The sequence below is a fragment of the Anas acuta genome, chromosome 30 (genome assembly GCF_963932015.1).
Source record: "Anas acuta chromosome 30, bAnaAcu1.1, whole genome shotgun sequence".
NCBI classification, from domain to species: domain Eukaryota; kingdom Metazoa; phylum Chordata; class Aves; order Anseriformes; family Anatidae; genus Anas; species Anas acuta.
The window spans coordinates 728,591-751,877 of record NC_089008.1 but is presented as its reverse complement, the minus strand read 5'-3'; the positions used below and the strand labels follow the sequence as shown (position 1 = coordinate 751,877).

The 23,287-nt window shown below is 46.0% G+C and overlaps 2 protein-coding genes and 1 long non-coding RNA gene across 31 annotated transcripts in view; 2 read left to right on the top strand and 1 right to left on the bottom strand.

Moving 5' to 3' along the window:
• Positions 1-23,287, top strand: part of LOC137846083 (uncharacterized) — a 229,167-nt gene that overhangs the window by 140,601 nt on the left and 65,279 nt on the right. The gene's annotated exons all lie outside the window — the stretch shown is intronic.
• Positions 20,656-22,323, top strand: LOC137846133 (uncharacterized). The gene is made up of 3 exons (XR_011090398.1): positions 20,656-20,754; positions 21,909-22,062; positions 22,187-22,323. It is a non-coding gene; the product is annotated as an uncharacterized lncRNA (long non-coding RNA).
• The window catches only part of LOC137846086 (uncharacterized), a 31,106-nt gene continuing 30,106 nt past the window's right edge, over positions 22,288-23,287 (bottom strand). For both annotated transcript variants that reach the window (XM_068663755.1, XM_068663756.1), the window contains one exon: positions 22,288-23,042. In XM_068663755.1, coding sequence (XP_068519856.1) covers positions 22,480-23,042 — 563 coding nt within the window. In that variant the 3' untranslated portion in view covers positions 22,288-22,479. The remainder of the gene's footprint in view (positions 23,043-23,287) is intronic.

The following is a 23,287-nucleotide window of genomic DNA, read 5'->3' as shown; positions in this document are numbered from 1 at the left end:
GCCCCCTTGGGCTCAAATACTGAAAGTTGTCAACATCAACCTCCCATGGAAAATCATGGACTGGCCCCAACAGGGACCAACGGTCTTCACAGATGCATCCTCAGCAACCTCAACCGTGGCAGCAGTATGGCAATTGGGAGGAGAATGGCACAGCATTAAAATGACCGATCGTGCACTTTCAGTCCAGCAATTAGAAGCGACGGCCGTAGTACTAGCCTGTGGACTGTTCCCAACGGAACACCTCAACATAGTGACCGATTCAATGTTCGTAGCCAAACTTTGCTTGGCCATGTTGGGGCTTGGCGTGTCAACATCCACGGTCTGTCTAATGCTAGAAGAAGCACTTTTCTCCTGAAAAGGCACCATATCGGTCATCCACGTCAACAGCCACAACCCAATCAAAGGGTTTTACCAAATCGGTAATGACAAAGCAGACACCGCTGCAAAAGGATTATGGACACTAAAAGATGCCCGCCAGCTACATGAGTCCCTCCACATTGGAGCTAAAGCACTAGCTAAGAGATGTGGGATTTCAACCACCGACGCGAAATACATAGTAGCTATGTATCCCCACTGTCAAAAAGCACCATTATGGTCCAGTGGAGTCAACCCCAGAGGTCTCAAAGCCTCTGAGGTGTGGCAGACGGATTTTACGCTCTGTCAGTTGCTGAGACCTCGAGCGTGGCTAGTGGTAACTGTAGACACATATAGCAGAGTGATCGTAGCCACACAACACCTTAAGGACGACTCCAAAGCAACCATCCTACATTGGCTGACAGCCATGGTGTGGCTTGGCGTCCCTAATCAGATCAAAATGGATAATAGTTCGAATTTTGTGTCCAAATCAGCACAGGCATTAGCTCAGAAATGGGGTATTACTCTAATATATGGCATCCCGTATAATAGTACAGGACAAGCCATAGTTGAACGAGCGAATCAAACTCTGAAATCTAAGTTGGAGGTATTAGCAAAACCAGAAGGTTTTACCACCACTGTTCCCTCAGGAGACCAAGCACGCTTGCTAGCGACCGCTTTGTTAGCACTAAATCAGTTCCCCAGGGGAGAGGAGGTGAATAGCCCTGTCCAAAAACATTGGGCCACTCGAGCGCTAGAAGAAGGCCCGTCAGTTATAGTTAGAAACAAGCTGAAGGAATGGGAACAAGGCTGGAAATTAGTTCTGACAGGGCGAGGGTATGCTGCAGTCAAAAAAGATGGCAGGGTCAAATGGTGTCCGCTTAAGTCCATCAAACCGGACCTTCAGAATAAAAATAATGAAAACTGTGAGTTTCTGTTCACAGGAACGGATAATTGGACGCTACTGTAATCCGTATACCCCGGTGACAAGAGAAGCCAGTAAGTCGGCGAGCGTCCTGTCTAAGCCTGAAAGTTCCACACTGGCAGTATCCAGACAACAGAGAAGCGGCCTCCATGGGGGGGGGGGGGGGGGGGGGGGGGGTTGCGATTCCTTTGTGTGATCTTATCTTTGGACCTTGTATACTAAATAAGCTTGTGTCGTTTGTTAAAAGTCGGTTAGAGAAAGTTAACATTATGTTGGTAGAACACAAACAACTACTTTAAGAGTGTATTTACTCAGGGTTATCCCAAGTTATCCCAAGTTACACCCCATTATTACTGGTTACCTCCTAGTTTTCTCCTGGTTATTATTGTGCCTTATGTTTTTTATTTAAGTTATGATGTCTACCTCTTAAGATTGTTATCAGAATTGTTTGTTAGATTGTTATATATTAGCTAATTTGGTTGTGCATAGGGAGGGGGGAAATGTGGGTAGTTAGGGTCTGGCGGCTGGAAGATGTCATGCTGTACGGAAAGATGGAGCCCCTCCCTTGATGGACAGTAGTGCGTGCTCTGTGATGTAAGCAAGCAGAAGTGACGCTGTGGGCCTAGGCTATATAACACCATGTGACTCGACAATAAACGTCATTGCCATCCACCACATTGGTGTCTGTGAGCTGATGGACTGAGCGGCCTGGGGTTGGTCGCCATGCCGTTCCTCAACTAGGTCTCCCCAGAAGGCAACAGGAACACCAGTTGGAACTCTGACCCCGGCACACTGGCTCACTCGATCATGGTGCAGGTTCAGGGGCAGCTGCCATTGCTGGTGCAGCTGTTGTCACTCGCCACCTCCAAGGCCTGTATCCCCTCAGGGAATCCTTGTGGGCAATTAGAAAGACTCACCCTCTATTGCTCAGAGCTCCTCTGCACAGTCACCGAGCACACCAGAGAAGAAAACAAGTCACATCAAGACCCATGAGTTAGAAGGCAGTGCCTTCTGGGACTGTCCACCTCAATGTGGCACAGCAGATGCCTCTGAGGGAGGTCTTGGGTCACGCCCCTTCCAACTACACCTAGCATCCCTCTGACTCTGGCAGGGATCATTGTCACCAGCCCAATCCTTGCACCTCTGTGGGTCTCTGTGGTGTTTAGCTGCCAGCCAGGGTTAAAACACAACCAAGCTGAGTCTTCCCCTGACTGTATAGGAAAGCAGAGCATTTGGGCAGCTCCTACCTGAAAGATGGTTTACAATGGAAGAGTCCACTCCCTTGCCGGTGCAGTGATTGAATCTCACACGCAGACTTGACCTGGCTATTTGATAGGACCCTCACGCCAAGGAGAGAGATTCCTCCTTTGCTGTCTGAGTGAAAAGGAACAAGAGGAGTGACATGCCAACTGCCCAGCATCTTCATACAAGCTCATCGTGCAAAAGCCTTCCACTACCAATCGCAGCCGTACACTGAGCTAGCACAGGACATGGACGATGTCAAAGATGTGTGCTTGATCCAGGACTTTGGTAGGGACCGTGTGGGGGAAGGCAAAAGTTCCAGACAAGAACACGGCAAAGGTCAGCAGGCATCTCTGCTAAGGCTAGCAACTACTTCACTCACCGTCTGGCAGCTTCTGCCGATGTGCAGAGACGTCCGACCCTCTTGTCTCATCTCCTATATGCCTTCAAAAGCTAGAGCTCTTCCTTGCCATTGGTGTTTCCCTCGCATGGTGGTCCACCCCGAGGGTTAATCAGAACCCTCCCCCTCCTCCTTCTGATGGGTTCTCTCCAAGGGCATGACCATTCCTGACATGTGCACAGGTAAAGCTGAAGGCAGAGCGGGCACTGCTTTGTGCTCAGGACAGGCGATGGAGAAGGCTTTCTGTGCTTTCTTCAAGAGCAATGGTTGCACAGTGCTGGAGTGGGCCTTTAGCATGACAGACCTCCACAGGTTCCTCCTCTCTGGCAGTGTGCCACACCAGCTGCCATCCCAGAAGGAGCAGCAAGTGCACAAAGAGAGCAGGCGGAGGCGGAGGATGCGCGAGCCCTGTGTGCCCACCGAGCTAGAACTGTCTGCATTGCACAGGGGAGACACCACCTCTCCCAAAGTGTGGTCAGAGATGTGCAAACCTCTGGAGAAGCCCTTCCGAAGATTCCAAATCTATGAAAGCCGACCTTGCTGGAGACCTTCCCAGCAGTGAAGTAGGATCCGTGAAGCAGCACTGGGGATTTCAGGGTAGGATGGGACCCCGGGAAGCAGAGGAAGGGACCCAGCAGTGCCCTTCTCATTCATCCCAAGACAAGTGCACTGCTCCCAGCCTCTGCGCTTCCCTTTGCCTCCAGACAGCGTGCATGAAGCCACGTCCTCACCTGCATGGGGAGTCTTCATCCTTCTCACCGGGACTGCCTTCTGAGGAGCTGCAGAGGTAGCGCCTGCTAGAGAGTTTGGTGTTAAAAATATCCCTTGTTTCTCTAGTGGCCACCAGGCATTTCTACGACAAATCCAAAGGTAGGGAACACCAGTTGGAACTCTGATCCTGGCACACTGGCTCACTCGATCATGGTGCAGGTTCAGGGGCAGCTGCCATTGCTGGTGCTGCTGTTGTCACTCCCCACCTCTGAGGCCTGTATCCCCTCGGGGAATCCTTGTGGGCAATTAGAAAGACTCACCTTCTATTGCTCAGAGCTCCTCTGCACAGTCACTGTGCACACCAGAGAAGAAGAAAACAAGTCACGTCAAGACCCATGAGTTAGAAGGCAGTGCCTTCTGGGACTGTCCACCTCAATGTGGCACAGCAGATGCCTCTGAGGGAGGTCTTGGGTCACGCCCCTTCCAACTACCCCTAGCATCCCTCTGACTCTGGCAGGGATCATTGTCACCAGCCCAATCCTTACACCTCACCAAATCACGCAGGGCTGCTTGCTGATCCAGCCTCTCCACCTCCTGCCACCACTTTTCAGACTTCCCGCCACATCCCCTTCCCTCCCTATCGCTCCTGCTCCAAAGCCTTCTGCCACCAATGAAACCACCAGCAACACTATACCACTGCCCCAAAACCTGGGGGAAGTGCAATCTGGGTGTTTTTAAGCACACGCTTCTTTGTGTGCCACCTGAACGCTTCCCCTTCCTAGAACAAGCTCTTTGAGACAGAGGCGTTCTCAACAGTAACCTGTGCATGTGTGGTTGTCATATGTTTCCTTTTTTCAGCCGGAGCAACAGTATGAGCCATGGGCAGGTAATGAACGCCCATCCTTTTACTTAGCTTTTGCTCTCCTCTATGCAAGAGGCTTTTCCCCAAGAAACGTTTGACCAACTCTGAGAATGGTCCAAGTTTGATCTGTGTGTTATCCAAGCACTTTGAGACAGAGGCGTTCTCAACAGTAACCTGTGCTCAAAGGCATGTCCAGTTTCTGTCCTGATGGAATCTGATCTCTTCTGATTTGATAATCAGCTGAATGAAATGGTTGATGTCACAGCTGAGCTCGACTCTCACATCTCTCTGATTCTAAGGAAATCATTACTTTGGTTAGTTCCCTGCCTTATCCAGAAGGACTTGGCTCTCATCTGTGGCTCAATACCCCGATAAAAATTCAAAGGAGGACCCCTTTGACTTGCACCATTTGTATGAGGGAAGTCCCACAAAGGGTTGAAGCAGTCCTCCTTATCTTACAACAATGGAGGGGAAAATCTTACAATGACCTGTTACCCCTGCCAGCATCTTCCTCTGAGCTCTGTCTTTGAAAACTTTCCACTCCCCACCACAGCAGTACACTGTGCTGGAGTAGCATGTGCCTGACAGCAGCAAAGTGTGCCCATAGCATGAAATCTGTCTCTTCCCAAAGGCAAAGCCCTCTGCTGTGGATTGGAAGGGCTTCTGTGGATAACTTGCTCAGAGAAGTCGATTGCACAGGTGCTCGCTTCTCTCCACAGTGATCCACCCCACCCAAGATGTTCCCAAGGATGACCGCGGTCAAGATGAGTGGGATACTCTGTACTTACCTGGCGACTGAAATTTTTTCCTTAGCTCTTGGACACGTGGTATCTTGGTCTCATGTTCTTAACATAAGGTTCATAGGAAAAGATAGGAAAGATAACATTTAGCCAAGACTTTCCCTGAAGGAAGGACAAGAATGTATTTGCACAGCTTTTGGGGAAGAACAGGTCATGTCAGCATCCCAAGAACCCTAGGGTCCTGTGAAACATGGGCGTAATAGCAATGTCTTGGGTTTGGACCAATATGTCCTACCATGGAGCTCCAATTATGCTCTCAGGGCCTTGATGCTCTGTGAAGTGCCCCAGAGCCTAAGTGCAGCAGCCCATGCTGGGAAGGTTTCAGAGGGCTCATGCTGCTCCTTCCTTTGAGAACACACCGAGGAAAAGTTCACAAGATGGTTTCCCAGTGGACCAGGTTTTGTGTTCAGGGAGTTGAAGGCCTTCTTGGGGATTCCTCTGCTTACCTAGTTCCTTCTCCATCTTTTTCAATATCTTCACAGAAAAGAGTCTCTCCAAACAACCTCCTGCATTGATTCAAGTGTGCTCCTTCTGTTTGCTGCCACTTTTGTTTCTGTGAAGAAACAACAATAACCTGTGCTCAAAGACATGTCTCTGTTCTGATGGAAGCTGTTCTCTTCTGATTTTATATTTAGCTGATTATAAAATAAGCTCTTCTCCTAGAACTGTCCATTGTGTTTCCTCTCCATGGCCTTCAGTTTCCATCACCTTTAGCTGGCTGGAACAGGCTCTGTCTTGTATAAGGATGACACTAGTCTCATCCCTTAGACGCCACCCCCGTATTCAGTTCCTAAGGGAATAGAATAAAACTCCAAGGATGTGTTTGTGAAATTGAATGTATGTGTCTCTATGTAGGCGACTGGTATCGAGCCATCTCAGTAGAACCTTCTCTTTGTCATGTCTGAACTCTGATTTCCTGATATGTGCTTTGTGCAACCTGCAGGGGAAGTAGGAACTCTTGCTTCTGTAAGATATTTCCTAAAATACACCACTTATATTTCATAACATTGATTTTCCAGACAGAAAAGGCAGCACAGAACTCCACCTAGTTACAGCATCAGATCTGAAGGGAAATTTGAAAGAAAGCCAGTCCCAGACAACAGCACAGTCCCAGAGAATGCAATTTCAGAAACTTCTTTAATGTAAAGAACAAGTGATGAAAATGTACAATGTAATCATAGGAGCAATCACATAGGAAACAGGGCTTCAGCTCACAAGTGTACTTTTATTGAAGAGAGGAAGAGGCACCCTGAAGAGGAGCCTTCATAGTCCAGGTCTCATGGATCACTGAGTCAGACCTGCCAGGCTGCTGAGGAGGTCTCCAGTAACCAAGGGCCTCCCGAAAGATGCCAGACCCCCATGGCAGAGGTATGAGCTGCACCCCTGCAGGTGAATTAGTGGCTCTGCTTGCTCAAGCATGTAAACCTCTGCACACCGTCTCAGGAAGGACACCCTGAGAAACATGTTCTCCTCATGGAGATACTTTAAGTCCCAGGCCCAGAGACCTAAGTCCTCCTCAGGACAATTAATGCCCAAAGTAACCATGACAGGAAAGAGCACCGCAGAGGTAAGATACTTCCCATCTCAGTATTTCTGAAAGCAACAGAAACTCCCACAAACAGTGAAAAATAGACTTGAAAATAACTTTGTGGAAACATAGTTTCAAGCAGTGTCTTCTTCTGCAACAGGAGTACCCACCCCGAGCAAGTGAAACTTTTCTACAAGGTGAACTGACTCTTGGAGGGAGAAATCCCCTATGAGAAACAGAGGAAAGAATAGTTCCCCTCATTGATTTTACATTCATGCCTTGCCATGCCTTGGCTTACTTTTTGTCACAGACAAACAACCTATGATAACAAGTGTGTGTGTACTTCTGACCATCTTTCTTTTCACTAAGCTCTAAATATAAACGTCTTTTAAGGACCTCCAGGGATGATGACTCAACCACTTCCCTGGGCAGTCTATTCCAAAGCCTAAGAACCCTTTCAGTAAAGAAGTTCTTCCCAATATCAAATCATTAATTTATTTTCTGATAGCCAAGAATGAAGAGCAAACGTAACATAGCACAATCTGCATTTTCAGGGATTTTTTTTCCTGGAAACAGTACAACAGAGTGATACATTCTTAAAGAATAACCGTGGATATATACAAAAATGCTATAACGTACCTTCAGAAAATCCTCATCTCATCTGTGTCACTCCTGACCTGACTGGCTTTCACTTGCAGTGTGACAGCACAGTTACGGGCAGCCTTCAGTGCTCTTGGACTTTATACTGTTACAGGGAAGAAGGCTCTAGAAAAATGTTGACACTTTGGCACCTGACTGGCAGAAGAGTTTTTATCACCCTTGAAAATCTCACCCTTCATTAAGACTTAGTGTTATGACTCTCTTTAAGGAATGCCTGCAGGTAATATGAGGAAGAAAGGTTGTAGGACATACATGACGTGCTTGGAGTTATCTTGACATATATATGTCAAGATAACATGTTATAGCCGTTCATAACATATGAACGGCTCCTACCCAAAGAAGACCAGTCACTAAGAGCACAGTCACTCTGATATCACCGTAGAGACAAATTACTTTTTGAAAAGAAACCTCTTTACTGTGCATTGTTAGGGATGCCTCTGTTGGCCAGATAAGGCCATATCTGCCTTTTTCTATTGTTCCCTTTACGGAACATCGTAGAACATTCCGTGGTGAAAGGGACCTTTTAGATTCAGAATAATTTGTGAATCAGGTCTAAGAAGCTTTGACTTGCCTACGCAAGCAGTGATTTCCACATGTAACATTGCAGCAGCTGTGTTCTAGATGTCTTCTCTAAATAATAGAAGATTGTCCTCTTTTGAAACTGACAAGAGTTGCCACTTGTAATGTTTGATAGCCCTATCTGAAATCCTCTGGTATTTATTGCCATATCATATCTCCTCTCAAAAAACTATTTAAAGTACAAAAGTCACTTATAACACTTACCAGGGTTTCTTAGATTGCTTTTCCTGGACTTTTGATGGTAATTTTATGAAATATTAACTTGTGTTGTGGATTAGTCTGTCAGGCAGCTAAGCAACAGACAGCCATTTGCCCAGTCCCTCCCTGACATGGGACAAGGGAGAGAATCTGGAAATAGAAAAGCAAAACTCATGAGCTGAAATGGCGTTTAATAGAAATAAAAGAATGATGAAAAACAAGTGATGCACAGTGTAATTGTTCACTAGCAGCCAGTCCCTGAGCAACTGCAGCCCCCTTGGGCAACTCTCTCCAGATTAGATTGTTCAGCTTGATGTTGTGGAATATCCCTTTCCTTAGTTTGGGTCAGCTGTCCTTGTTGTCTCCATTCCCAGCTTCTTGTGCACCCTCATCCTCCTCACAGGCAGCGCAACAGAAAAGCAGAAAAATCCTCAACTTAGTGTGAGCACTGCTTTGCATCATTTAAAACATCAGAGTGTTATGAACATTAATCTTATCCTAAATCCAAAACACAGCACCATAGAAATTATTAGGAAGAAGGAGAACTATCCTAGCGAAGACTAGGACCTTTGGCAGCCTCATACCAACCTGTCTTGCTTCTCCTCCCACAGCCTCCCACACCCCTTTCTCCTTTCTCAGCCCAGGAGAATTTTCTGTTCAAGCCCTTTAGCCCTTTAGACAAGTAGGAATATTCTTACAAGATAAGATCATTAGCAAGTGTTAACAGTACCTCCAGAGTTTTCAGCAATTCTTGGTATGGAGTAGTTGTTGAGAACTAAGTGAGTGTTGGTGTTCATTCTGAAGTTGTTGTTAGAAACATAATCATCAAGGAGATTCTAGGATACTGAGGGACTGAGATACACACACACACAGGATGGCTATCCACAGGATGGTTTATTTATTTTGATTGGAGAGTCACCAAAACATACACAAACAAGCTAGAGAGAAGGGAATAAACCCATGGTTTGTTCCATTGATATTGGAAGCCGTGCCTAGTAATATAGGCAGACCTGGTCTCAAGAACTCTACTTGGAGTCCCACTACATCTACATTCCTAGGTGTCATCCATATCTTATAGGAGCACTTCCTGCACTTGTCCGCTGTGCATGAGGCAAGTAGCAGGATAATAGTAAAAGGGTTCTGATTACTTGCTATTTCACAGGACAGGATTTGCAGGCAGCTTCTTTTTCAGGCCTTTCACAGGCTGATGGAAGAGAGGCACGTGGATGCCTGCTGAGGGAGAAGCACTGCTGTGTCTGTGTAGTTTTATGAGGCGTAGAGTGCTAGTAGCCATAGGAAGTTCATCTAAATGTGCCTGCAGAATTGTCTAGTTTTAGGTGAGATTGTCTTGCTTGTTTGTTAATTTCTTCCAATTTGTGTTTCTAGGTGGTATCCGGTCTGATTCATCTAGTCTCTGTTCATTTGCTCCTTGCCTATTAGAACGTCTTGCATTTCAAACCCATGGCCAAGGTTTTCTCTGAGGGATGTCAAACTGCTGGCAACTGCCTTGATCTGAGTCTTCAACACCGAAAGAGGACTATGAGATTATGTTTTGAGATGTTGGTGGATACTTATAAACTTATGATCACATAAATTCTTCACTTCTTCTTGACTCAACCTATTCTCAGCCATCAGGCATTCTTCTGTCTTCTTTCCTAAGAGTTAGTAAGAAACCACACTTAACAGTTGGTAAACTTGTGGTTATTAAAAAATTATTGGAAACTCATTTTGCAAAGAAATGAAAGGTGGTATTAGACAAGGACCTCACACCTATCATACTGAAAAGACTACAGCTGTAGTAAGAGGGGCTGAATTCCTGTTTTTTGCAGTCCAACAAAAAGAGAAAATGCAAATATTAGAGCTCAGGAGGATAGGAATCACAAAAATGCCTAGCATTTCATCTTGTCACAGGGAATATAATGATCTCTCTCTATTTTCATCACATGTGAGTGGAATCCGTGGCAAGATTTCTTCCAAAATACTACTTTTGTGAAGATTCCCTGAATATAGCTCAGATGGCAAGTTTGCAAACTGAAGTTTATTCTGTTGCCTCTGGATACAAGACAAGATACACAAATTAAGTGTCATGGCATTCAAATGGTGTGTTTTCTCCTTTATTTGCCTTCATCAACCATCTTTTTCAAGTTCTCTCTTCCACCCCCACCTGGATGTAGTACTCCAAGTCAGGCCTCACAAGGGCAGATAAGAGAGGGACATGTCCCTTGATCTGCTGTCCATGCTACTTTTAATGCAAACCAGGATGCATCTTTGCTTACCGTGGACTTTGGTCCCAAAGGTCCCATCTTCAAGTTCAGAAGTACCAAGTTCTATGTTTATTGAAGACCCAGAGGGATGGTGATTCAACCACTTCCCTGGGCAGACTATTTCAATGCTTCACTGCCCTTTCAGTAAAGAAATTTCTCCTAATATCTGACCTAAACCTTCCCTGGAAAAATTTGAGGCCATTTCCCCCAGACTTATCACTTGGTGCTTGAGAGAAAATCCCGATCTCCACCTTGATACACACTCCTGTAAGGTAATTGTAAATTACCTACATTAAGTTCTCCCCTGAGCCTTCTTTTCTCCAAGCTTAATAACCTCAGCTCCCTCGGCTGCTTCTCATGAGACCTGTTTTCAAGACCCTTCTCCAGCTTCACTACACTTCTTTGGATACGCTCCAACACTGTGTGAGTAGTATTCAGTATTCTATATACTATACGGTATTTGAGGTGCGGCCCCACCAGAGTTGAGTACAGAGGGATATCACTTTCCTACTCCTGCTGGACAAACTATGTCAGATACAAGCCAGGATGCTCTTGGCATTCTAGGTATCCTGATCACACTGCTGGCTCATATTCACATGGCTATCTAGCAATACCCCCAGGTCCATTTCCTCCAGGCAGACTTTCAAGCCATTGTCCCCCCCAGCCTGTAGAGTTGCAGGAGTTTGTTTTGCCTCGAGTGCAGGACCCAGTGCTTAGCCTTGATTAACTTCTTACAGTTGACCTCAACCCATTGGTCCAACCTATCCAGATACCTCTGCAGAGTCCTCCTACCCTTGAGGAGAACAACAATCGCGCCTAACCAGGTGTCATCTGCAATCTTACTGAGGGTGTTTTGATCCCCTCACCCAGATCACTAATAAAAATATTGAAGAGAACTGGCCCCAGTACTGAGCCCTGGTGGTACCACTAGTGACTGGCCTCCAGCTGAAATGGAACTCCATTCACCACGACTCTTTGGGTCTGGCCACCCAGCCAGATTTTAACCCAATGAAAGTGTACACCAATCCAAGAGCATGCAGCTCCTCCAGGAGCATGCTGCGGGAAATGGTTTCAAGAGCCTTACTGAAGTCTAGGTAGACCACATCCACAGCCTTTCCCTCATCAACTGAGCATATAACCTTGTCATAAAAGGAGATCTAGTTCCTCAAGCAGGAGCTGCCTTTGGAAAACCCATGCTGACTAGGCCTGATTGCCTGGTTGCCCTGCATGATGACACTCAAGATAATCTGCCCCATGAGCTTTCCCAGCACCGAGGGCAGACCGACAGGCCTGCAGTTTCCCGGATCATCCCTCCTGCCCTTCTTGTAGATGAGTGTCACATTTTCTAGGTGCCAGTCAACTGAGATCTACCCTGATAACCAGGGCTGCTGATAAATGATGGAAAGTGGCTCAGTGAACACTTCCACCAGCTCCCTCAGCACCCTCAGGTGGATCACACCTGGCCCCATAGATTAGCATACATCTAAGTGGAGTAGCAGATCACTAACCAGTTCCTCATGGATTATGAGGGCTTCATTCTGCTCTGTGCCCCTGTCTACCAGGTCAGGGGGCTGAGTACATGGAGAACAACTGACCTTGCTGCTAAGGACTGAGGCAAAGAAGGCATTAACTACTTCAGCCTTTTTCTTCTCTCTTGTCACTACATTGACCCATTCCTCTCCTCCCGCCCCCTTCCCCACTCCCCAGTCCAGTAAAGGATTTTGATTCTTTAATCTTTTCTTTGGTAATGGTTGGAGATTCTTCAACAGCCCAGTGTAGGAGATCGGGTTCTAGAGTATCTAAGGAACCCAAAGGTACACAAGTCCATAGCACTTAAGGAGATGCATAAATGAACCCTGAGGGAACTGGCAGATGGAGTTGCTAAGCCACTGTCCATCATATCTGATATGTTGTGGCAGTCCAGTGAAGTACACGCTGACTGGAAGAGGGAAAACACTGCCAAGACCCAGGGATCTGCAAGTCTTTCAGTCTCACCTCTGTGCCTGGCAAGATCATGCAGTAGATACTCCTGGAAACTATTCTAAGGCACACAGAAAACAAGGAGGTGACTGGTGACATCCAACGTGGCTTCAAAAGGGCAGATCGTACCTGACAAATCTGGTGTCCTTCTACCTCGGTGTTACAACACTGGTGGATAGAGGAGGAACAACTGACATCATCCACCTGGATCTGTGCAAAGCATTTGATGCTGTCCCCCATGGTATCCCCTCAGTACAAGAAGGAAATAGAGGCGTTGGAATGTGTCCAGAGAAGGCATATGAAGCTGGTGAAGGGCCTGGAATGCAAGTCCTGTGAGGGAAATGAGGGAACTGGGGGTGTTTAGTCTGGAGAAGAGGAGGCTTGGGGGAAATCTAATTGCTTTCTATAACTCCCTGAAAGGAAGTGTGGAGAGATGGGGGTCGGACTCTTCTCACAGGTAACTAGTGATAGCACTAGAGGGAATTGTCTCAACAAAACCAAGACCCAGGGAACTGCAGGCCTTTCATTCTCACCTCTGTGCCTGGCGAGATCATGTAATAGATACTCTTGGAAACTATGCTAAGGCACACGGAAAACAAGGACATGACTGGTGACATCAAACATGGATTCACTACAGGCAGATTGTACCTGACAAATCTGGTGGCCTTCTTCCATGGGGTTGCAACATTGGAGTACAGAGGAAGAACAACTGAGCAACATGAAGTTCAACAAGGCCGAGTGCAAGGTATTGTATCTGGTCTGGGGCAATCCTAAGTACAACGATACAGGCTGGGTGGAGAATAGGTAGCCATGATGAGAAGGACCTGGTGGTGTTGAGTTATGAGAACCTTGGTATGAGCTCGCAATGTGCACTTGCGGCCCAGAAAACCAACTGTATTTTGGGCTGCATCAAAAGAAGCATAGCCAGTAAGTCAAGGCAGGGGATTCTCCTCCTCTGCTCTGCTCTTGTGAGACCCCACGTGGAGCAGTGTGTTTACCTCTGGGGCCCCCAGCACAAGAAAGACACAGAAGTATTAGAACAAGTCCAGAGGAGGTCCATAGAGATGATCAAGGGGCTGGAGCACCTCTCCTGTGAAGACAGGCTGAGAGAGCTGGAGTTGTTCAACCTGCAGAAAGATTGCATCCAGCTTGGATGAGGTTTTGAGCAACCTGGTTTAGTGATAGGTGTCCCTGCCCATGTTAGGGGGGCTGGAATGAAATGATCTTTAAAGTTCCTTCCAACCCAAACCATTCTATAATTCTTTGGTTCTATGATTTTATGATTCTCCTTACTCCTATTTTTCTTCTTTAAGTATATATTAAAACAAACTTCATTGTCTTGAAAGTCAGTAGCCAGACTGAGCTCTGGTTGGGCTTTGGCCCATCTCATTTAGTTTCTGCACAGCCTCACTGTCACGTTAAGAGGTGTAGCCAATTTATCGTTACGTGTCCAGTAGGATTCAGGGTACTGAACTTTCATGGTCACAGATTCACCAATAACACATTAACCAACATGGGTCTGATCAGATTCAGAGCACTGAACTACCACGGTCGCGGATTCACCAAAAACATGTAACCACCCTTGCTCTAGTCGTGCTTAATGAGAACTATCATGGCCAGGTACAATGCAATTAAGTGCAATTTATTACAGCAATAGGTACACAGGTGTTGTGGTTTAACCCAGTCGGCAGCTAAACACCACACAGCCATTCTCTCACCTTCGCCTTTCCCTCTCTGGGATGGGGGAGAGAAACAGGAAACTGAAGCCTGTGAGTTGAGATAAAGACAGTTTATTAAGACAGGAAAATAATAATAACAATAATAATAATAACAATAATCATAATAGTACTACTAACAATAACGTATACAAAACAAGTGATGCACAATGCTCTTGCTCACCACCCGCTGACCGATGCCCAGCCTATCACCGAGCCGTTCGGCCCTCCTTCCCCAGCTAGCTGACGTCAGATCGTATGGAATACCCCTTTGGCTAGTTTGAGTCACCTGTCCTGGGTCTGTCCCCTCCCAGCCCCTGCTGCACCCCCAGCCTGCCCACTGGCAGGACCAAGTGAGAAGCTGAAATGTCCTTGGCTTGGTGTAAGCACTGCTCTGAAACAATTAGAACATCGGGGTGTTATCAGCACTCTTCTCATCCTAAACCAAAACATAGCATTCTACCAGCTACTAGGAAGAAAATTAACTCTGTCCTAACTGACACCAGGACAACGGGTACTTTGGGTTCTTGGTGATAATTTACTGTCTGCAAAAGCAAGCTAGCATGCATGAAATACACAGGAGCACAGCCTGGAAATTAACACTTTAAAAGGCACAAAGACTCTAGAGATTTCTAAGATTCTGCAGAGACACACAGTAAAACCAAGTGTTCACATCTCACCCAAAGGCATCCCAGTCGGAGGGGGAAGAGAATCTTAGCCCATCACCTGATCTCAGAAGTCAGGAGGTCCTCGTGATTGTATACATGTATTCCCTCATGTAGGTATCTCCCTTGACAATGGTATATTCCTTAATATCCTCTCTCTCTCAGGCCAACTTATATTATTTTCTATCTTTTAGGTGGAGCTTGAGTGACTTTCGTCAAGCATATCTTAAGGTATGATTGGTGAAAAATTTTCCCCTCCACATTTAAAGATATAGGCTACGAGAAATTCAGAGCGCATGCTCAGTAAGGGGTGGTTGCAACATGGATGTGGGTAGTTTGTGGGATGGAGGTGTGTTTTGGTACTATAATGATATTATAATGAGCAAAAGTACACTAGAGTACAACTTTTTGTCAAAAACATGACAGGTTTTTGGCTCAGGGTAGCAAAAGTGCAGCTTATCAATCTTGGTGTGCACAAGAACAACTGAGTCTCCCTCTTGTCACAAGCCTAGCCGCAGTGTCTCCACTCTGCTCTATGCTCCATACTGTTCCTTAGAATCAGCACACCAGGTTCCCCCAGTGCGATAGCATCTAAGGTTGGAAGCCTGGAGAACGCTCAGGTAATGCAATTACACGCAACTCTGAAAGACTCTTCAATGCTGTACATTTTCCTTAAAATGTGTATATTATTTTTATTTTCCTAGTTTAGGCAATCTCACCACATTCACTGCATCTTTATAGTCTTCCCGAGTGGAACTCCCCTTCTTCCAATGGTCATAAACCTTCTTTTTCCTTCCTGGCCTCTGTGCACAGTTATCTTTTCAGCCAAGTCAGTCTTCAGTTCCAGCTCATCTTTTGGTATGTGGGGATTTCTCTCCTGGAGAGTTTCCAGCCTTCCTGACCTCCAATCTTCACATTACCCACAAGTCCTTCCCAATTTATGAGTAAAAGGTCCAGGGGGATACCATCCCTCACTGTCTTACTCACCAGCTGTGTCCACACAGTCTAGAAACCCCCTAGACTAGTTTCTCTCCACAGTGTTGCACTTCCAGCAGACATATGGTAAGTTGAAGTCCCCATGAGAACAGGGGCTACCAATTTTGAGGCTTCTCACATCTGTCTGTAGAATATTTTGTCTGCCTCTTTGGCCAGCTTCGATGATCTACAACAGACGCCCACCAGGACATCTGCCTCACTGGCCTTCCCCCTAATTCTTATCCATAAACACTCACCTCTGTCATTGCCATTATTAATCTCAAGACAGTCTAAACACTCACAAATATACAAGGCCACCCTACTGACTCTCCTTCCAAATCTATCCCTCCTGAAGTGTTTGTAGCCATCTGTTACAGTGTTCCATTCCAGCAAGCTGTCCCACCACATTTTGGTGATACTAACTTTGACATAGCCCTCCTGTTGCACAATGTCTTCCAGCTCCTCCTGTTTTTGCCTGAGTGCATTGATGTAGACACACTTCAGCTGGGCTAGAGATCCTGCCACATTTTTGGAGGCAGAAGCCCTAATTCCTGCCTGACAATTCCCGGGCACTTTTGTGATTTCTGAATTGTCAATGTCCCTTGTGTCTTTGCTGCTGCATGGCTCTCCATCGATGGCAGACAGATGCACCTTGCTAGCAAACCATCCCATAAACATTGTTATAACACCCCCAGGATATCTCGGTCACGATCCCTTAATCAGTTGTCCCAGGGCCTTGAAGTCTCTTTTGATTGCCCTCAGACTTCTTCTTGGAGCTTCATCGCTGCCTGCCTGAAAAATCAGCAATTGTTAACAGTCAGAGGGCTGAATGAGGGTAGGGAGCTTTCTCTTCATACTTGTAATCAGGACCACTGGGTCTGGTCTGTATATTGGTCTTGCAGTTCCCTTCAGAAGGGAGTCTCACACGACAACAACCTATCTTTTTTTTTTTTTTTTCTTGGCGGGAGGTGATTTAATGCAGGGTGCAGCTTGATATGACCTCAGTGTCACCTCCAAGCCAGATGTACCATGTTCCTCAGTATTGTCCAGATCAACCTGCAAAGCTTCATACCTATTGTGCGCAGGCACCTGGGAAGGTGGGGAAGTCCCTGAGGGGTACCAACCTGCCACACCATGCAGGGACTTGTTGCCACTGGCCCTTATCCTCTAGTTCAGTGCTTTCAGCCAGGTGGAGAGATGATACAGTCCTGCAACGTGTGTTTTCCTTCTGCCTGCTGGGCCTGTCTCGGGGAAGGTAGGAAGTGGCTCCAGTAGCCTGTCTCTCTCTTGGACTCCCTGGTACTCCTCAGCCTCTTCAGCCATTCCCTGAGTTCTGTCACTAGGTGGAGGAGTGCCTCCACCTGGACATCCCTCCCACAGTTTTGCTTGCTCGTGCTGTCCTGAGCTGGTGTGAGAGTTGGGCATACCTTCTAGCCTGACACCTGGGTGGCAATGTGTTCCCCCTGGAGCGCTACCTGGGAGGCTGCATTACTTTTGGGGGGTGTCAAGCTCTGAGGGGCTGTGGCTTTCTGAAGGGTAGATTACATTCATCCCTGAACAAGGTGGCCAAGCGTCCAGGCCACGACGTAGTTGACAAGCCATCCTCCATCATATGTGAAAAGTCATGGCAATCAGGTGAATCCCTGGTGAGTGGGAGAGAAACATCACTCCTATTTTTATAAAGGTCAGATAGGAGCACCCAGGGAACTGCAATACAGTGAGCCCCACCTCCATGCCTGGGGAGATCATGGAACAGATTTTTTCCTGGAAGCAATGTCAAGGCACATGTAAGACAAGGAGGTGATCTGAGACAGCCAGCATGGCTTCACCAAGAAGGCTCTTGTGGCCTTCTCCGATGGAGTGACAGCATCAGCTGACAAAGGAAGACGGACCAATGCCATCAGTCTATATATCTGTAAGGCCTTTGACATGGTTCCTCATAACATACTGATCTCTAAATTGGAGAGATACGGATTTGAAGGGTGAAACTCTTGGTGGATAATGAATTGGATGAAGGAAGGAAGGAAGAGAGGGAGGGAGGGAGGGAGGGATCCATACAGTTTTGGTCAATGACTCTATGTCAAGGTGGAGGTTGGTGATGTCTTGTGTCCCTCTTGGATCTGTCTTGGGACTGGTATATCTTAATATCTATCAGTGACGTAGACAGTGGGATTGAGCACACTCTCAGTAAGTTTGCAGATGACACCAAGCTGAGTAGTGCAGCTGATACATCAGAAGGAAGGGATGCCATCGAAAGGGATCCAGACAAACTGGAGAAGAGGGTCTGTGCGAACCTAGTGAGGTTCAACAAGTCCAAGTGCAAGGTGCTGCACCTGGGTCAGGGCAATCCAAGACATGAGGACAGACTGGGAGCAGAACACATTGAGAGCAGCCCTGAAGAGAAGGACTTGGGGGTTCTGGTGGACAAAAAGCTCAGCATGAGCCAGCAGTGTGTGCTTGCAGCCCAGTAGGCAAATGGCATCCTGGCCTACATCAACAGAGGAGTAGCTTGCGAGTTAAGGGAGGTGATCGTCACCATCTGCTCTGCCTTTGTAAGGCCCTACTTGCAGTACTTCATCTAGGTCTGGGGCCCCCAGCACCAGAAAGATTTGGATCTCTTAGAGAGGGTGAACAGTGGGGTTGTGAAGATGATCAGAGGGCTGGAGCACCTCTTCAGCCTGAAGAATAGAAGGCTCTTGGGAGACCTTGTTGCAGCCTGTCAGGACTTCAAGGAAACATAAAAAAAAAGTAAAATTAAAAAAATAAAATAAAATAAATAAAATAAAATAAAATAAAATAATAAAATAAAATAAAATAAAATAAAATAAAATAAAATAAAATAAAATAAAATAAGAGAGAGAGAGTGAGAGAGAGAGCAATTTGTACATGAGCAGATAGATATAGGACAAAGGGGAATGGTTTTCAACTAAAAAAAAAAAAAAAGGAGATTTAATTTAGATGTTTGGAGGGAATTAGATTTAGACGGTAAGACATTGGAAGAGGTTGCCCAGTGAAGTTATGGGTATGTCATCCCTGGAAAAGTTCAAGTCATGCTTGGATGGGGCTTTGTGAGAGATGTCCGTATCATGTCAGGGCAGGTGGATGCAGGTGAACAATTTTTCACTTAATCCTGTTACCTGTAATGGAATCTGTGTCCAGTATTTGGCTTTGAAGATTCTACAGGTTTTTGCCACAGAAATGACAGATCACAGAAAGGTAAATATTGGCATGTACATCTCTGGAGGTCATCTGATCAAATCCCACTGCTCAAGCAGGTGCACCTAAAGCAGATTGCCCAGAACCGTATCTTTGCATGATGATGGTTCAAGGTCAAGTTAGGTGGGACCCTGGACAACCTGATCTAGTGGGTGTCATCTCTGTCCTTGGTGCAGGATTTGTAAACAGATGATCTTTAAGATCCCTTCCAACCCAAGCCAGTCTATGGTTCTATGTTTCTATGATTCCCTGAGCTGTAACATCGCATCTGCCAAAAATACCACAAGTTGCAACTGCCATTAATCTAAAATAAAATTGTTTTTCTCTTACTTGCAAATACTTTCCAATAAACATAGCTTTTCTTGACACTGGTTTCTATTTATGAGATTTTAACCAGAACTCTTAATCTAGTGCTTCCCAGCATCGTCCTTCCAGATATCTTCAGTTCCTTGCCTGCCATTGCTTCCTTGCTTCCAATGTGTGTCTTTGCTTCTTTGACCCTGAGTATAATTTAACTTTCATAAAAATGACCAAAAACCAGGCTTGGTTTTCAATGTCATGAGAATGGTGGGGTTTGAAAGGTTTTGTGAGGTAAGTGATTTCTGGTCGCTTTCCCATGACTATCTGCCAAGAGCTAGGGGTGATCAAAAGGATTCTCAGCATCCTGACATCTGACTGTGTGAAGTGCCTCTTGGGCTAATGGTAGACTTGCCAGGAGATGGTGTCCTAGCAGGAGGAATTCCCAACAGAGAAGGAAGGGAAAGACATTCTCCTTCTGCCAGAAGCTCTTCTGAAAACTGTGCAAGGGAGAATTTGTACAGGTATTGTAAATTGTCAGTGTTCTTGCGGATCTATTCATTGTCTCTTGATGAGAGAAAAGGATTAAATACATGAATCTAGAAATGGCAGGAAGGACAGGAGAGCTTGAGAGCAAACTCATTGACGTGGAAAGTTTGGCTATCTTGATTTTCATGCATGAATTCTGACCTTGTTAACTAAAAAAGTAAGGTTATTTATACTTTGCAAATTCCCCTGAACAATGTTTGGACTTGTGGTGGTTTTATGTGGGTAGGCAGCTGTGTTCCACCACAGACACTCTCTCACTGCCACTTCTCAAATAGGAAGGGGTAGAAAATACAACACAAAGAGCTCAAGATTTGAGATAAAGATGATTTAATTAAAGGGAAAAGGGAGAGAGATAAAAAAAAAAAAAAAGAAAAAAGAAAAAGACCTCACGGGAGCACAGAGAGAGAACAGCAGTTCCTCTCTACTTCCCACCAATGAGCAATGTTCAACCACATCCTGAGAAGTAAGGCAGTAAGGCCTCAATACACATAGTAGCTTTTCGGGAGAATAGACACTTCCACACTGACAGCCCCCCACTGCTTCCCCTTTCCCACCTTTTATTGATGAGTGTGACATCATATGGCATGGAATATCCCCTTGGTCAGTTTAGGTCAGCTGTCCTAATGATATCCCCTCCCCATCACTAGCCCGATGATCACCTGAGGTCCCTTCCAACCCCTACAACTCTGATTCTGCGATTTTGTGATTCTGTGACTTTGATAATGTGATAATGACTTTGATTCTGTGATAATGACTTTGCATTTGAAACAGAAAAAAATATATCATATCTGGGCTATGATCATAGCTGTCTGGCACTCCTGTGATATCCTTCCAGTGTGTCTTCAGTACTTTCCATGGTGAACAATGAAAGATCTTTACTTAGTGAAAGAGTAGGCATATCATGATTGTGAGAACAGAGAGTGGAAAATCACGATGCTGGTTTGGCTATGGCCAAACTCCCTTTAGCAATCAACTTTCTTAACTTGGCAAAACTTTCTACCAGGTGCCTCCAAGAAAATTTGAGCTTAGTCGGGTGATTTCTCTAAGAAATCACAGAATCACAGAATTATAGGGGTTGGAAGGGACTTTAAGAGATCATTGGGTACAACCCCCCTGACAAAGCAGGTTCCTTAGAACAGGCTGCCCAGGTAGGCATCCAGATGGGCCTACCTGGGAAGCCTGCCCAGAGGAGGAGAGTCCACAACCTACCTGGGCAGCCTGCCCAGAGAAGGAGAGTCCACAACCTCCTTGGACAGCCTGTTCCAGTACTCTGACACTCTCACTGAGAAGAAGTTCTTCTGCATGTTGGTGTGGAACTTCCACTGCTGCATTTTGTGGCCATTAACCCTTGTTCTGTCCCCACAAACCACTGAAAAGAGATTGTCCAAATCCCTCTGTCCCCCACACCTTGGGTATTTATACACATTGATGAGATGCCATCTCTGTCTTCTTTTCTCCAGGCTGAAGAAGCCCAGGTCTCTCAGCCTTTCTTCATAGGGAAGATGCTCCAGGGCCCCCTCTTCCCTCAGGGACCAGGGAGGCCTCCAGATTCTGGAGCTCTGCGCAGTCTCCAGTCTGGACTGACACTTCACGCCTCAGGGGATCCACCTGTGTGCCCACTTGAGCCCAGAGAGGCCGTGTGCCCTCAGTTTGGGTTGCTGCCTCAGCCTGGCTGCTGCAACATCGGTGTTACTGTTGATAGGTCATTTCAACTGCCCTTCAGAGTTCACTATGAAACAATAATCTTTTCTTGACTCTCCTGCAATATCTTCAGTACCTCCCATGGATTGCAGCAGGCTGGGAAGGGTAGCTGAAAGAATTGGGACAAGTGAAAATCCAAATAATTTCCCTAGGAGACCACTCTTACTAGAGATCCCAGACCCAAATACACTAGTAAGAGTTCTTCCTGCATCAAAAAGCATCAGTTAACTAGCTGCAAGGGATTTCCAGAAGATTGTTGCTGTATGGGATCGTAACAATCTGGGCAGGAACGGCTTTGAATCACTCTAGATCAGCACATTATCGGTAAGAAGAAGAAAGAAAGAACAACAGCAGAGCACTCAGCATCACAGGAAAAATCACTCTTTCTTATTTCATTTCATATTTTTTCCCAGCACAAGACTACATCCCAAAACAAGGAGGGTAGGACTGTGTTTCGCACAGCCTCTCAAGAAACACTGGTAACAAGTCAGGCAAGAGACCTTCAGGAAGCAGAGTATACTTGTGAATGACATAGAAGGATCGGCCATGACAGGTGACCATCTAGAAACAGAAGTATTTTTAGGAAAGTTTGATTCAGTTAATCAGAATGCTCCCCCACTCTAGAACAGTAGACCACTTTTGCACAAATATATATAAGTATTTCAGTGACATGAAATCCAGGTCTTCCTACAGAAGTGGATCAGAGAAGGCATAGGAAGTAGTGGTGAAACCATCTTTTATGAATTGGCTTGTAGGTTTTAATTTGGTGGCAAAAAGCATGGGGTTAAATACAGTGTAGTCAGACCTATGGCCCTGGATTTCAGCCATACATTAGCTGTACATTCTCACTTTGTCCCTTCACTTTTCATCATCATCAAACCCCTGGGCTATTTGTAGAGGCTCAGTGTCAACCGTTGTTGCAGCGGAACCTGTTGAGAAGAAAGGAAAGAGCTTCACTTCCTGGCTGCAGTCATTATGAAAGGAAAAAATATACAAAGCGTTTTTCTGGCGGACATTGTAAAATAACAGCTTCTTGGCTGAGATATCCAGGAAGATCCCAATCTTTCGTGGTCTACCACTCACAGTCAAACGGGTCCAAGGATCTGTGTAAGCCCAATAGTCTTGCCCATCTGCCACCCCTATGGCCCAGAAGCCATTCTGAGGAGACAGTACAACTTTTCCTTTGCGTGTCACAATCTCCTGGGCAACACCCAAGATCCAGTTTCTCCTCTTTCCAACATCCACTTCCCAGTAGAGTCTCCCAGATGCATAAGCTTCCTTTGCCAACACAAAAGTGTGGGAATCAAATCTCTCCTTCTTGCTGGGCACCCTTCTGATTGCACCAGTGTCAATCACACTCTTCCCATCTTCTGATACTTGCAGCCTCGGATGAGCCGTGTCAGCATCAAGGGTGACATCAACTGCAACAATAAAGTAATTAGTTAAGTCGTAAAAGGCAAGAAGGTTTGTAATTTGAAACTTTCCATTTGTTGACCTTGTGCATTTATTATTTCCCTTCTATGCCTTGATCTCAACTCTGAAGGTCCCTAGGAAGGTTCTTTGACCAGGCTCCCTCCACCTTCTTCCATCCCAGATCTCCTATGTCCCTTCTATGTCCCATCTATGGCACACTGAAAGAGAGGCCAGCATTCAGTAAATTTAACAC